The sequence below is a fragment of the Phalaenopsis equestris genome, unplaced genomic scaffold (genome assembly GCF_001263595.1).
Source record: "Phalaenopsis equestris unplaced genomic scaffold, ASM126359v1 Scaffold000098, whole genome shotgun sequence".
Classification (NCBI taxonomy): domain Eukaryota; kingdom Viridiplantae; phylum Streptophyta; class Magnoliopsida; order Asparagales; family Orchidaceae; genus Phalaenopsis; species Phalaenopsis equestris.
In genome coordinates this window covers 761,592-777,874 of record NW_018164540.1, presented here as the reverse complement: position 1 = coordinate 777,874, position 16,283 = coordinate 761,592, and the positions used below count along the sequence as shown (strand labels likewise).

Sequence of the window (16,283 nt, the reverse complement as noted above, 5' to 3'; positions counted from 1 at the left end):
CACGAGTATCTAAACATTGCAATCCAGTTGCCTTCCCAGCTAGCCCTAATCGTGATTGGAATGAACTGGGCCGGTTCACTCCTTTTTCTGGTTGATGGTGGGAGGAAATCCAACACCATGAGCCTATCTTACAGAAAGGATGATTCATATTATGAAAGACTTCTGGTCAATTTTGTAGCAAAAATATTTGGGGTAGTAGGAGTTGAAGCTATAGAGGAGTTCATTTGTAAGGATGATGTTTTTAGCCATGCCACGATTGGATATGAAGGCGGCCTAGGTAGGATGAATAAGATTAGGCAGAAGAGGCTTAATGTGTCAGCATTATGTTTAGTGATGAACTTGTTTGTAGATGGTGGTTCCATATAATTTTTGAGCAATATAATTCTTGATGATCTTATAGATGTTATTGTAAAGCGAATAAGACTGTTATCATTAAGCGACTTAGCTTGTGAGATTTAGGAATGGTGTGATGACATAGGGGATGTGCCCTTTTAATTTGATTTAGAACTAAAGTTAAATGTCTTGCTCATTGCTCTGAGAATATTTATCGGAATCATCATTGCAGCTGATTGCTTTACTGCCTCCCTCACCGTAACTTGTATGAGCATCCTCCCAATCTTAATCATATTTAATCTCAATTATATATCTTTTGCTTCATCAATAAAATCTAACTAAAATTTTATTGAAGTATATGGCTATATTAACCTTTCATAATAAATATATTAACTTAATTTTATACCAATATTTTATGCCACTTTCTTATCAATTTTTGTTATTCATGAACTCTTTCAATAAAAATTAATCAATATTGAGATCTTCCTCTTGTAACTTTGTTGGAAAAACTTTCATTTTGATCCTTCGTAAACCATTTATCATTCGTGGGCATCTTATTAATAACTAAGGGAGCTTCATCATCCTCATCCTATAAAACTATGCAAAGCATGAAATAAGATTATACAAAACTTTAGAGGGCCTCAAATAATTGAAGTGTTCGTCTGTTTTTTTATTTGTTAGATATAAGCCTCAAAACGCTTTGACCTTGTTGTCGACGCCAGAGTAAGGACAAGGAGCTACAATCAGATTGGAGGCTCGAATCAAGCGACACTATGTAGTTTTGACCCTGTTGTCGACGCCAGAGTAAGGACAAGGAACTACAATCAGATTGGAGGCTCGAATCAAGCGACACTGGTCTCTAAACGCAACGATCCAATTGTTGCCTTCCCAACTAGCTTTAATCATGACTGCATCACGAGTATCTAAACATTGCAATCCAGTTGCCTTCCCTGCTAGCCCTAATCGTGATTGGAATGAACTGGGCCGGTTCACTCCTTTTTCTGGTTGATGGTGGGAGGAAATCCAACACCATGAGCCTATCTTACAGAAAGGATGATTCATATTATGAAAGACTTCTGGTCAATTTTGTAGCAAAAATATTTGGGGTAGTAGGAGTTGAAGCTATAGAGGAGTTCATTTGTAAGGATGATGTTTTTAGCCATGCCACGATTGGATATGAAGGCGGCCTAGGTAGGATGAATAAGATTAGGCAGAAGAGGCTTAATGTGTCAGCATTATGTTTAGTGTTCACTCCTTTTTCTGATTGATGGTGGGAGGAAACCCAACACCATGAGCCTATCTTACAGAAAGGATGATTCATATTATGAAAGACTTCTGGTCAATTTTGTAGCAAAAATATTTGGGGTAGTAGGAGTTGAAGCTATAGAGGAGTTCATTTGTAAGGATGATGTTTTTAGCCATGCCACGATTGGATATGAAGGCGGCCTAGGTAGGATGAATAAGATTAGGCAGAAGAGGCTTAATGTGTCAGCATTATGTTTAGTGATGAACTTGTTTGTAGATGGTGGTTCCATATAATTTTTGAGCAATATAATTCTTGATGATCTTATAGATGTTATTGTAAAGCGAATAAGACTGTTATCATTAAGTGACTTAGCTTGTGAGATTTAGGAATGGTGTGATGACATAGGGGATGTGCCCTTTTAATTTGATTTAGAACTAAAGTTAAATGTCTTGCTCATTGCTCTGAGAATATTTATCAGAATCATCACTGCAGCTGATTGCTTTACTGCCTCCCTCACCGTAACTTGTATGAGCATCCTCCCAATCTTAATCATATTTAATCTCAATTATATATCTTTTGCTTAATCAATAAAATCTAACAAAAATCTTATTGAAGTATATGGCTATATTAACCTTTCATAATAAATATATTAACTTAATTTTATACCAATATTTTATGCCACTTTCTTATCAATTTTTGTTATTCATGAACTCTTTCAATAAAAATTAATCAATATTGAGATCTTCCTCTTGTAACTTTGTTGGAAAAACTTTCATTTTGATCCTTCGTAAACCATTTATCATTCGTGGGCATCTTATTAATAACTAAGGGAGCTTCATCATCCTATAAAACTATGCAAAGCATGAAATAAGATTATACAAAACTTTAGAGGGCCTCAAATAATTGAAGTGTTCGTCTGTTTTTTTATTTGTTAGATATAAGCCTCAAAACGCTTTGCATGCACCTTAAACAATGCATATTACTATGTATAAATTTTGCTACAAGCCAAGCGGTTATTAAAAAATATTAAGTGGGCTAAGCGACCAATTGGGTTCGTGGATTATGTTCAAGTTTGACCCAAAATTGATTCGACTAGGAATTACTTGGCCCAAATATTAAATATGTTGAAATGTTTGACCTCAATCCAACTTGTGATGAATCTGACTAACTCAAACCTGACTCATTTAACTTGCCAAACATGTGCATCCAATACTTCTTGTAAGTCGACATAGACTGTTTAACCCTAAAATAATCTTATTTGTTCTAAATAATTTATATGAGTAAATTTTATGTTATATACTATGCTCCTTATAATTTATGGCAATAAAATGAATAATTTTGTTTAAAGATATAAAAGCAAAGTGAATAGGGCCAAATGTTTTAAATTTTGTGTAAATTTTAACCATATATTTATATTTTATTGCAATTTGCACTTGACTTTACCAACTCTACTTGAATCTGACTAACTCGAACCCTACTCCATAACAAATAAGTTTGTGTATTCATATTTTAAATTTATGTAATAGTGAAGAGGGTCAAATACTTTATCGCCAAATGTTATCGTTGAAATGAACAATCAAATTAATAAATCCATCACTGTTAATTGGAGGCTCTGTTTGACGCAACTGCAACTTCTCAGTTTTTCAGTTGCAGTTGCGCTGCCTTAGAAATCCGTTGCGTGGAAGCTGACTGCATGTTTTTTGCAGCTGTGTGAAAACAGCTGTGAGGCAGTTGTTTTTGAAAAAATAATCATTTTACCCCCCCATTCAGTAAATTTGTTTTTAAAAGAATTATGACACCTATATATTTGATATTTCAGAAGTATAAATTGATTTCAAAATGTAACAAAAGTTCAGATACACTACCCACTTAACAATGAGTACCAAAAGTGCTAAGAAAATGAAAAGAGATAATAAAATTACAAGTAAAATAATGATGATATTGTTTTTAACATTAAGACGTTGAATGTCTCGTCATAAACTGTTCTTGAATGATGCTATCAATTCGCGATCACTTTCTGCAGCGGAATTGACCTTACCATTAGTCCATTGGATGAAGTCACACTGTTCTGCAAGTCTCTGGGGGCATCTGTAAAAGTGTTGATAGTAGCTGCGGGTCTTTCGTGACCTCAAAAGGAAAGTCTCTAGTCCACAGTAGCATAGCAATCTCAGAGACATCCATGTAGTTCTGGAGCTCATTTTTCCTAAAAGCAACAAAATAGAATTTATTAGTCAATTATTTTAAGCTGGAAATTATCTGAAAAAAGATGAAAACAAGTAGAAAACAAATCAAAACTGGGCAACACCAACTACAAAGAGTATACCTCCAAGTAAAATAAATAGAGTATATCTAGTAGATGGCTTGTTCTGTGAGCTCACAACAAATGATAACAAATAATTGCATGCAAAAATAAAAAAAGTACATGAAATGATTTATCTAATGTTCAGGAGGAACAATTTTTATCAAAAAGTAATTAGTTTGAAAAAAAGGAAAAGGAGATTGAAACATTTCTGGACATTTGAATTCCATAAAATGCAATATATTGTTATCATAGTTTACAAAACCAGAATAAACACTGAATCGAAGAATAAAATTATTTATGTTTGAACTTTTGTCTTGTTGTATCAATCCCACTTATTCTTCAATTGTATCTGATCGTACTATGTGCCTGTAATTTCCTTGATTTTTTTTTTAATATTTTGTCACCCATTCTTATTGAAGAAGGTAGTTGGTCTGTTTCTCATTTCGATTATCTTGAGACAAATATCACAAAATATTAGTTTCGTTTCTTTTTTCCACAATGTCGGTGTAGCAATCTCTTTGGTCTTATTAGCCATCTTTTGACTACAATAGAACAAACAATGTAACAATACTCTAAAAACAATGTCATAAAATTAAAAAGAAAGAAGTCAAAAGAGGAACATTACTCATTTGGCTTATAAGCAACAGAAAACCCTAAACCTATTGGTTCTTTTGTCTTGAACACTGCAGTAATTTCTGTTCAGACTCTAAAGCTTTATTGTAAACCTCATTTATTTCCTTTAGGGAATTGTAGAATGTATGCTTAAATTCTTGCCTATAACTATCAATCAAAAAATATTAAGCATAATTAAACTCTAAACAAATAATGAATAACAAGTAATTTTTTTATAACCTTGTTGGACTTCTTCATTAATGTATATTTTACACTTGGATCCATAAAATAAAGTGATTCTAATTACATATTTATAAAATTGAAATTTGTCTTCAATATCACAATGTTCCTAAAACACTTCTCCATTTTAATAGAAAGCCTTACATCTAGAAGTTGAATTTATTTTTTATTCCTCTTCTGGCATAAACAGATCAAAGATGATTAAATGTATCACATCTATGTAGATGTACCTTCCACATGCCCTACCAAGTAGAATGAGGCAATTTTCACATGATTGATTGATCGCAAAATTTCAATTTTGAGATGCATGCATACCACCCAATGTATTTACATATCTAACCCCTAAACTTTACTTTTTTACTCTTATACCACCAAAGTCTTTCATATCACATAAAAAAACATAATTATTTTAAGTTTTAAGAAGTAAAATACACCTTTTCATGCTATGGCAGGTGGCATATATGTAAAAATTGAAGTTTAGGTGTTAGATATATCAATACATAGGAATTAAATGGCATGAGTGTAAATCCTCCTAAAAAAATGTGAACCTATGTAATAATAACTAATGTCACACATCTTGTTTATCCATAAAACAATCCACATGATGTTTCTTTGGTCAATAAAATTGCTACTAAAAAATGAGTTGGAGAACATTGAACACTTTCATGGCCTTTAGTAAGCATTATAATTCTTGCATCAATTCATATGGTGATCACTTGAAGTTGAAGGTTATTTTTCTAAGGATAAAAAACTATCTCGTACTTTCATTTGGTGAGCTCAGCACAATCAACCTGTCGCATGCATGATCAACCTAAGAAATCAATTTTTTTAAAGAGAAATTACGGACTATCACTCAGCACAAACAATCTAAGCAAATATCATGATAATGCAACTGCTGTAATAGCTACTCAGCACAATCAACCTTAGCAAACAAAAAAAATGTCTGAACTACAGAGATTCGCGTCTGTTCCATCTCGAAGAAATCAGAAAAAAAAAAAAAAAACAGATCTTACCGGTGCGAAGAGAAGGAAGAAGCCCTATGCGTGAGGAACTCATGAAAAGAGGAGGAAGCGATTGGGTAGCGTGAGATGCATTGGAGAAGAGGAGAAAGCCGTCGGAGAAGAGGAGGTGAGGGGAAAAGATCGCGGTTCGTCTTCTTTCATGGGAGAAGAAATGAATCGGGTAGGGTAATGGGTAAAAAGCCGAGTGAGGAAGCTGGGCTGCAAATTACTCTTTGCGTTCTGCGTTCGGGGTAAATCGCGCCTCGCCGCAAGCGCACCGCTGCCCCAAACGGCTGATTATAGCGGCGCAGTGCGTGCCGTAGCCTTGCACCTGCTCCGAACAGAGCCGAAGTCTAGAAATCATATGTTAAGCAAACTCGGTTGGGTGTTTTAGTTAGCATTGCATGGATTTATCCATGCTTTGTAGCACATAAAGCGAAAGTGCTCTAACATTAATCCATTTAATGCATTGAAAGATAAATAATTAATGATAATGCAAGCTGTATGTAAATTACAACGCCCTTATTGGTGAAATTTAGTGGCTGATATAAAAATACATTTTCTAGAATTATTTTGTAAAATGAATTTGCATATATCACATTATTTCTCTTATTGCTAGTTTTTAAGTGACATTTCAAATAACTGGTGCCAAATTTTTTGTCGCACATGTTGATTGAGTCGACTTTTTTACATATACAATATTGTTTTTCATCAGAGGCAATATCTCAAATCTCTTAATACATGCGAGGTGATTCTTTTATTCTTTCTGACATTTTAAAGTTTTTCTGGTTTGTTTAAACCATAAGAGCTTAAATAACAAAGAATTAATGAGGATAAATGGAGAAAATGAGAAGAGCAAACCACAAACCAGAAATGACTGAACCCCAAACCGTTTGCCTTGCAGCTGGTGAGGAGGGGTGGAGATGAAACCCTAAACAGAAATGAATAAAAAATTACCCAAATATGATAAGTGCTAACTGCAGATTAGTAATGGCGGGACTTTGTGCCTTTGGCCTTGACTTGTGGCTTGTAGTTATGAGAAACAATATGCTGTTTGCTGTTTGCTATTTGCTGTTTGCTGCTTGTGAAAGCAAAATACAAGTAGGTGTGAACCATCCATAGCACTTTCAAGTTTCATTGTTTTGGATTCCACCATGTTGCATCTTGTAGCTTACTCTCTTAGAATCTGCAAAATGAGGTATTTTTGCATCATTTTTGAGTTTTCGGGTCAACTTAAACCCTATTTGAAAAACTAAATGTGTCTATTTTTGAGACCTAAACTTGACTTGAAAAATAATTGGGTCAACCACAACCTAGATTTTGCTTATTTGGGTTCCATTCTTATTGTCCTGTTAGATCAATTTGTGACACCCCCAGTCATATGCATATGCGCATATGCATTTATACACACGATCACATATATAATTTTTATTAAAAATAATTAAAAAATGCTTTACAAAAACATTATGTTTACCTAACTATCATGAAGACCTAACACAGTTTTCCAATGTTAAGAAAAGCAACTTCATTGATGAAGTTCTTGCTGCAGTTAAAAAGATGAAATGATATAATTTGTCCCTACAATCATTTTGAACATGCGAATCACATGACACCCCAAAAAAAAGGGGATCTGATTGTTAACAATCATAGTTCTTTTTTGTTATTTGGATCCTTAAGAATGTTTGTAGAAAAAATAGAATGACATATTTATACGTATCCTAGGTGTTTGATCGATTAAATTAATGGAAAAAAATTCGTGATGGTAGACCAATTTTTGTTGGTTTGTTGCGTACTTGCATTGTCACATCCTCTAATCAATTATGATAGTTTGCTCCTTGTAAAACTTGCTCCACCCATTCCCATTTTCCTTTCTAACTAATTTATAGATTTGACTGCTCTCTTACTTTGACCGGTGTCAACAAAACCATTTTCTTCTGAATTTCTTTTTCACTAAAATCAGAAAAATCATCAATATCAATTTGTAGTTGCCCTAAAAGGCTTCACATTAATTAACATCTAGTCAAGCTTTTCTTCCATTTCAGGATCAATTTCACATGATCTAAACTTTTTTCACATATGACGAGTCCTACATTAAAAATGTGCTTTAGAAGTGAAGCAAAGTGGCACGAAACTCTCAACTTAGGCTTAGAATGAAATCCTAATTCAGATTTCATGATTTAATTCAGCTATGTTGCAATAACTAAGGAGTGAATGTGTGCTTTTTCTCTGTGGTTCTCTTAGTCATTGAATCTTTACTCAATAGTTCTCTAATGTGTCCTATTGGAGCATGCCCTTAGTGTTTCTATTTTTCAATGTTCTCTTGCTATTGGTTTTCTATAATGTTTTTTTGCCCATTCTTATTGGTGATTCTAGAATTTTCTTGTTTACAAACTTGTTTCGAGAATATTTTTTTATGCATCAGTTGTGTTCTTTTCGATGCCATTATCATAACATTTGGCTTCACTTTTTAGTCTCTAGCTTATCACTCAATCTCACCAATAATTTTTATTTTTTAGATATTCCTTTATGACTTCATTATTTATATTTTTTATTATTTTTTGGCTTTTATATAGGTAGAAATTATTGTTATTGAATGCGTAAGTACTTTTATTGAAAAGTGGTATTTGATGTTAAAATGTTTCTTTATACGTTGTAGCAAAAGAAATCTTTGTGGATCTAATCGCACTTTGTACTTTGAAAGCACTCATTTGAATTAAGTATCATAAAGTTAATAGCTAACAAATCATAAAATAGCACCTCCAATCTCTTTTCTGTCAATCATCGAATGTTCTTTTTCCTTGACTCCTGTCCAGGCCATCTTTATGCCATTGACCCTTGGTTGAAATTTTCTTACAACTTCTACTCCTTCAATTATCTCGTGTGATCCTTAATTTTTTCCTATATTAGTCTTTCTTTTGGTTTCATCATGATATTATCAGAATCATCATTAGATGTATGACTATCATGACTGTAATGAACTACATTATATTCATATATGTTTGCTTCAGAACATAAGCTTAAACATTTTTTACAATTTAAGCAAATTCACCTTCGTGATTCTTTAAATTGAAACTTTTGTTCTAAGTCAAGAAAATTCACAAGAATCACAACTACTTATTCTCAAATTGAAATGATTGACTGCTTGAACTTGCCCTTCAATTTGTTTCATGTGATCCTTAATTTTGTCCTATATTAGTCCATCTTTTGGTTTCCTCGTGATATTATCAGAGTCATTATTAGATGCATGACAAGCATGGTTGTAGTGAAATTCATTCTATCCATATTATGTTTGTTTTAGAACTTAACTTTAAGCTTGTTTTAGCAAATTTACTGTTGAGGTTCTTTAAATTGAGACAAGTGTTTTTTCTAAGTCAGAAAATTTCGCAACCACTTTTCCTCGAATTGAACATTGACATAATTGACAGCTTGAACCTTAAGCATTGTTGAGGTTTATTAAATTGAGACAAGCATTGTCAGTGTGTGTGTTTTTTCTAAGTCAGTAAATTTTCTGAAAATTTACTGTTGAGGTTTATTAGATGCATGACAAGCATGGTTGAACCACCCCCCCCCCCCCCCCCCCCCCCCCCCCCCACCCCAAACCCCACACCCCTACCCCCAAACCCCAAAACCCAACCCCCAAAACCCTAAACCCTAACCCAAAACCCCTAAACGCACACATACACACACACACTCTCTTTCTTTCTCTCTCTCTCTATCTCTCTTGCCTAATTTGCCATTCATCAAACATCATATCAACTATCAAATATAGTATTTTGTCTTGAACATTTTTTGCAACTTACTATGGCTAATCATGATATGAAATGCTTGGTCATAATATAATGCCTAAATGACTTGATGGATTCTGACGAAAGATTCATTGCAATGAAAGTGAAACTCATATCATATACTGGTAAAATAGCTATTTTAACTGCCCTTTGTTGTACAACTCACTTTTTCTCTAAATCAGAAAGAAGAAAATGGAAAAGTGTAATAGAACTGCCTAGAACAGCGATTGAATGCAACACATTGAAGAAATGCTCTTAAGAACAAGCAGTAAAGAAGCGTGTCATCTTGAAATCATGAAATGTAAGTGAAATTTACAGAAGTACCGTAGCAAAATAAGAGATTCTCTTGAAATAGATAAAAAAAAAAAAATGAATTTAGCCTTTAACCTCTACATCTTGAAATCTATCATCATTCAGGAGCTCAACGAGTAGAGTCTGTCTGTTGTGCAGCTGAAATACCCCCATGTATTCAGTTTGTTGTGCTTTCCTCATCAATCTAGAGAACTTGTAGAGCTCAATGGGAGAATCTCATAAACATTGTTGTAATGCTATAAACCAGTGGTCAGGTGATGCAGGGCTAGGGGAGCCAGCCGGTTGAACTGATTGGCAACAAATCCCACATGACCTAAGACCGGTCCAATGGATTGGGCAGAATTTGTACAGGGCTGGACTGCCACCCCTTCTATCTCTTTCCTTACGCATTCTTCTCCATATGGGAAGTTTCTAATTTCTATTTTCTAGATTTGGACTGCCGCCCCATTCCTTTTCTTTTTTATAGGAGATTCCTTTCCTTTTGTTCTTCTCCCATTTCTTTCCTTTTGTGTTCTTCTCCATATGGGAATCTATAATTTGCTGTTTTCTGGATGTAGGATTCAGTTTTTTTTGCTTGTTGCTGTTTTAGAATTTTCTTAATTTTCTTTGGAGTCTTCTCCTCTCCCAGCCAGGGTTGTATCTGACCAATGGTGGTGCCTCAGTTGTATCCACTCCAAGGTGGTGTTGTATCTACCTCAAACATCTTCCCTGCACCTTGTTCTCCACTCTACTGGGCCGTCGGCCTCTCCAACCTGCACTCCAGCACCCTGTCGCCTCTTTCCTGCAGCACATCATTGTTGTCCAACCCACCTCAGCACCCTACCATCCCTTTCCTGCAGCACACCAGTGTGTCCAGCCATCCCAGTTTCACCCCAACACCTGGTCACCAATCTTCCCGCATTCTCCTAGCCGTCCCACTCTTCCAACCCAGTTACTGTCCTCTAAATCACCCTCTCTAACCTAATCCACAGCCTCCGGCCCTGACCCACTTGCTTATAAATTCATGGATGCCACCACTACCCTCGGATATTCTCTTTCAGTCTTACCCAGAGAGTCGTGTTGTCGTATTTTTTTCTAGTTGAGTCATGTTGTAACCCTAATTCAGTATCAATAAAAATTTGGTCTTGTTTTCGCTAATTCTTGAGCTGATTCCGGTATCATCAGGTCTATGCACATTTGGACATTTCAATTAATTCAAATATGAATATTTACATAATTGGAAATGTAAATGTATTCTTGTAGATCTGCATATGCATTTTGATAAATGTTGATTTAATTTGATTTGATCCAAGCTTGATACAATTATAGTTCAATCTGAGCTGGACATGGCTCAGTAGTCAGCTCAATGGCTTTGATCTTAGCCAACAACCAAGTTGACTTTTAAGCAATCCTCCATATTTAGTTAAATTCACAGCCCTACTTTTGCGTAATATTTTTTGGCTTGTTAAGAAGCTATGCATACTAAGAGTGCGGGCGAAAAGCTATGCTATGTGATAGATTCAACATTATAGGCATTTATTATTCTATTGAGCTTTCCAGAGCTTTGGTAAACCATTTTTCATCGTCAGATTTTAATTTTAATTTTTTTTTTGGTTTTAATATTTTATTTGTCGTTTTTTTTTAATTTTTGAGACAAGGGTACATGTTAGTATCTAAGCAATATGATTAGTAAGACCTTATTATTTTTTAATGTTTGATGTTTTTCTTTATGGGTTTTTGAGTGCTAGAGTTTGGGCCTCGAATAGTTGTAATGTTCTTAACAGTATAACCTGTATGTGCCAAATAAATAATAATAAAAATAATAAATTGTCACTTTGCATTTATAAAGGCTAAGCTTATATGCATCAACTGCTCCCTAGACCTTTTATTGCACTCCCTGTATTGGTATGCTCTCTAATGGTTTTTAAGTACTAGTTATTCTTTAAGCATCATCAATAATGGTTTGTTATCTAAGCTACCATTTGTTAACTAAGTTACCATCTTAGTTGTTTGAACATTGGTTCAGTCTTTCCGATACTTACTTTACCATCTTAAGATGAATCATTTTCTTCTTTTTTTTGTCAAGCAATATTTGCTTTAGTTTCATTGTATTAGTTTTAAAGTTGTCTTCAAAATCAATAACCAGGCATTGAAACGTGGTAGCTTTGATGATGCACGAAGGGTTCACCAGATGTCTTCTATGAAGGACTCTAATATGTCAACCCATTTAGGCACCTCAACATTTTTTATTGGTCAAGAATACAAATATGACATTGATTTAAAGGGCCCAGGCAATCTAGATGCTAAAATGCCCTCACATTTTCTCCATGTTCCTTCCCAGTCCACAGTGATGGCTGGAAAAATATTGCATCAACTTGATAAATTAAGCCCTTCTCCACAAAGTAAATTGTCCAAAAAGAAAGTTATTGCTGGAGATGCGTCATTCTCCAAGTTATCGTTGAGTGCATCTCATGAGGGTTCTCTAAAATTCAAGGACAACAATGGTTCGACTAAGTTACTTGATGTTCAAGGCAGAAGAAATTTGGGAGAACTGAGCAGTTCTAATTTAGCCATAATCACGAGTTCTAGTTCTCCCACTAAAGATAAGGTGGGAGGGGAAGTCTCTCTGATGCCTTATACCTCAGGAGCTGAGGTAGCACCATGCTTAGGAATAAATAGTTCTGACACATCTGCCTCAGTCGCAAACCATAGCATGAAGTCCATGGATTCAAATAATCATGGACTTGCCCTGATTCCCTGGCGAAAGGAACCAGCTGTACAGGTAAGTTAACAATTATGCTTAAGTTAGATCCCTTTTGTATATTCAGCATAGTTTGGTCCGTATGCACCTTAACTTTTAAAGTCTATACCCCATTTTTTGTTAAAACATCCCAGTTAACTGTACAAATAATACATGTCCTGTAGAGTGCTCTGGATGATAAAGTTGGGTCCGTAAAAGCAGAGCATGTTGCTATTCTTGCTTCTGTAAAAGAACCAATGGAGAAGTCCTTCGAACATTCCTTTGAATATGTGCATACTTCTGGATTGATGCATACTAATAGTGATACAAAAGCCTTTGATAAGGCTTTTACTGAAAGGAATGCCAGTTTTAACTTGCTTGCTGCACATACATACAACACCTTGTCTAAGCCACTGTCATCTCATACTATGGCAACTACTTTGGCTGCTGACGCCACTCCAAAGATGGAAAACTCTGTTTCTCCATTGCTGTCTGGTTCGAAGGTATCTACATATAATGCTACTAAACCCATAAGCAGGGGAGGTGGTGAAAGGTTAGATTTCTTGTAGACTTATGGAGTCTTATTTAAACATTATACTATACCTCAGACATAATGTATTCTTCTCCCTTTTGGATGTCTTTTTTCTTTTTCAATCACAAATTTGCCTGTTAATATATTTCTTAAATATATAGGTTGAATGCTGGAAGTTTGTCAGTTGTTTCTTCAAGCACAGGCAATGAAGCACCTAAATTCCACTTTGGGCGTGGCAATTCAACAAGCTATTCTTTTACAGGTGCATATTCAGTTAGTGTGTATGCTTGCTTCATCTGGAATATAGGTTCCTAACAAATGTTTTGATCCCTGCAGGTGTGTCAGCTATATCTTTAAGCACAGGTATTGGAGGTTGTATTAAAGTATTTTCATCTTTATAATATCCACATTCAGAAAGTTTTATTTGCTTTGGTCAATGCTTTTCTTATTCTGACATAAGTTGCAACTTTACCAAACCTTATCCATTCGCAATGGCAGACAGCGGTTCTTTGTCAACTTTTGCTGTCTTTCCAATATCAGCAAATGGAGCTTTTGGTGTCAGTTCTACATCTACATCAGGTGGCTCAAATTTACAGTTTGGTAATTGTAGCTACCAGAACACTGCCATAAAATTTGGTGCAGGAACTACATCGTCTTGTGGAACTTGGGGAATCTCTTCTGGAGATGGAGTTAACAATTTTTCACGTAAACCTGTATTTCAGTTTGGCACTTTGGATTCATATGCAAAATCTGGGGTTGGTTCTTCATAACCCTGGTCCTTATAATTCTTCACCATTTCAAGGATCTGCCAATCTAGGATTTTCGGCTGGCGGAAGCTTTCCTTAGAACAAAGGGGATGGTGAAATTTGTGAGCCGAAATTCTTTAATTAGGCAGGGCAAGCTCTCGAGAAAGTAGTTGGAAGACTTTGAGAAAATTATCTTTTGTTGTAGAAACTTCATTTATGTGAAGTAATTTACTATTTTGTCTGAGCCAAATGTTTTGCATGCAGAGGTAAGAGTCATTTCTCTGTGTGATGCTAGGTTTGATTCAGAGGCTAATTGGCCTTTATAGTTGCTCAGAAGTCGGTCTTTCCAGTCATGATTCATACTTCTCATTTTCTTCGGTTCAAACTTTACACATCAATATATATATATATATATATATATATCAGTCATGATTCATACTTCTCATTCTTATATTTGTTTGACGAATAATTAGAGAATGTTCACATTTACCATGATTCAGGTTATATATCTATTAGCATTGTTCGTGTTGGATGTATGAGTTTTTTATTGATGCGTATGTTTAATTCTAACTTCTATTATGTATAGTGTTGTAAATGAGCTGAGCTTGAGCAAGCTCAGACTTAACTTATGTCTTATGTTCAGCTTTGGTTAAATATTATTTGTTGATAGTGTCTTCGTGTTCGGCTCGATGTAAATACTTGTTTGTGTTTTGACTTAGAGCTGACTCGTTTAAATTAATTAGAGAAATAGTTGTAAGTGTTGGATTCTAACATACATCATTTCTATTCTAACATACATCAATTGATCTCTTGGTTGTTAATTATGCATTTCCAAAATTTCGTTAATTTTTGTTATTGTTTAGAGTAAATACGTGGACTTGTTATCATCGAGTGACCTGTTACTGCGTTGCATTTTGTTTTAATACTAAGCTAGCCAGAAATTTAGGGGCTGCTTCATAAAATCTTGTTTTCTTCCATTTCTTAGCTAAAATTTTTATTTGGTACATCTATGGGGAAAATAGGATTTAAGATATTTACAAAAATTTTTCTCTTTCATATAAATCTTAAATCTTGAAAATGGTTTATAAATGTTTTATTTGATTTGAATAATTTTAATATTTAATCATTTCTATTAATTCATGAACGCGATAAAGTGGTTTAAACTAAGGGTGCGTTCGGGGCAGCTGGTGTGTTTCAGGGCAAACAATTTATTCTGAAACGCAACACGAGGGTCGACATTAGGGGTTAGTTTAGTGTAAAAATATAACCGCGCTTTCGGATAAGCAGACATAACACACGATTTAAATGGTACCGCGATGTTTTTAAAAATGACCCTGCTCTTATAAGTTGTCCCAAACGGGACCTAAATTTAGAACTTCTATTCTGTTTCATTTATCTCACGTTCATTACATGCGAGAAATGCCAGCCCAAATAAAATTTGAATTGAAGGAGTATTAAACTGAGACAATGCCTCAACCATGTTTTAGAGACTTTTTTACTCGGCATTGTAGACTTGCATGTTGTGCATGTTTGGAATTTTAGTTCAGGATTTGTGTATTGGAATAGAAACTTATGTTTTTGAGGGTGTAAATTTAAATAAAATATTAAGGACATACGTATCATCCAATTCTTATACAGTCAATAATCTAACACCTGAACTATATTTTTGTATATATATACCGCCTTATATATATATATATATATATATATACCATTTTAACTTTGGAAAAGTGAAAGAAATCTAAATAAAAAATTTAAGAAAAACGAGCGGACACCAAACCCTAAGAAATTCAAAATGGTAACGTGAGATTGGTGGGGAAAACATTTAAATAAAGTGGATAAATCATCATAATTTAATGGTGGAGGGCACAAATTTATCCTTAATAATGTTAAATTTTTAATGATTAAATTGAGTCACGCAGGAGAATGGGCAGGAAAGCAGCCAAAATGAATGTAAAAGGCGTCTATCAAATTCATGAGAAGACGTTTCATGATCTGCTGCTTCTGCCCAAAACAGGTTTTTGAAAGATGAGACAACAGTTGGTGAAAGTAAGAGATAGTACTGGACTGCTTTCTCTCTCTTGAAAGTTAAAAAGTGAGGCAGGAAATGACCATTCAGATACCACCACTCTCGATTCTCTCTCTCTCTCTTTGTTTCTCTCTCTATCTCTTAAAATATAAGGCATGGCGCAGGAGTTATAGGCCCTAGCTAGCATCTAGTATAAGCTGCATATATTAATTATATATGCGTTGGATAGAATAGTTGGTAAAGTTATTAAAGTAATCATTTTTTTAGTTTTTCATTTTTATTTTTTACTAGCACCATCATAAATGTAAAGGTATTTACATATTTGTTTTAAATATGGCTTAGTATTAATCTTTTGAATTTAAAGTTATGACTTAAAAGCAATATTTTTAATAACATTTTATGTTGTAATTATAATTTTTTTTTATA

The 16,283-nt window shown here is 34.4% G+C and overlaps 1 protein-coding gene across 1 annotated transcript in view; it reads left to right on the top strand.

Moving 5' to 3' along the window:
- The window catches only part of LOC110020483 (nuclear pore complex protein NUP1-like), a 53,132-nt gene extending 38,918 nt beyond the window's left edge, over positions 1-14,214 (top strand). Inside the window, exons 7-11 of the mRNA XM_020718604.1 lie at positions 11,957-12,592; positions 12,736-13,103; positions 13,244-13,344; positions 13,419-13,445; positions 13,581-14,214. Coding sequence (XP_020574263.1) covers positions 11,957-12,592; positions 12,736-13,103; positions 13,244-13,344; positions 13,419-13,445; positions 13,581-13,852 — 1,404 coding nt within the window. The 3' untranslated portion in view covers positions 13,853-14,214. The remainder of the gene's footprint in view (positions 1-11,956; positions 12,593-12,735; positions 13,104-13,243; positions 13,345-13,418; positions 13,446-13,580) is intronic.
- The last annotated feature ends 2,069 nt before the right edge of the window (positions 14,215-16,283 follow it).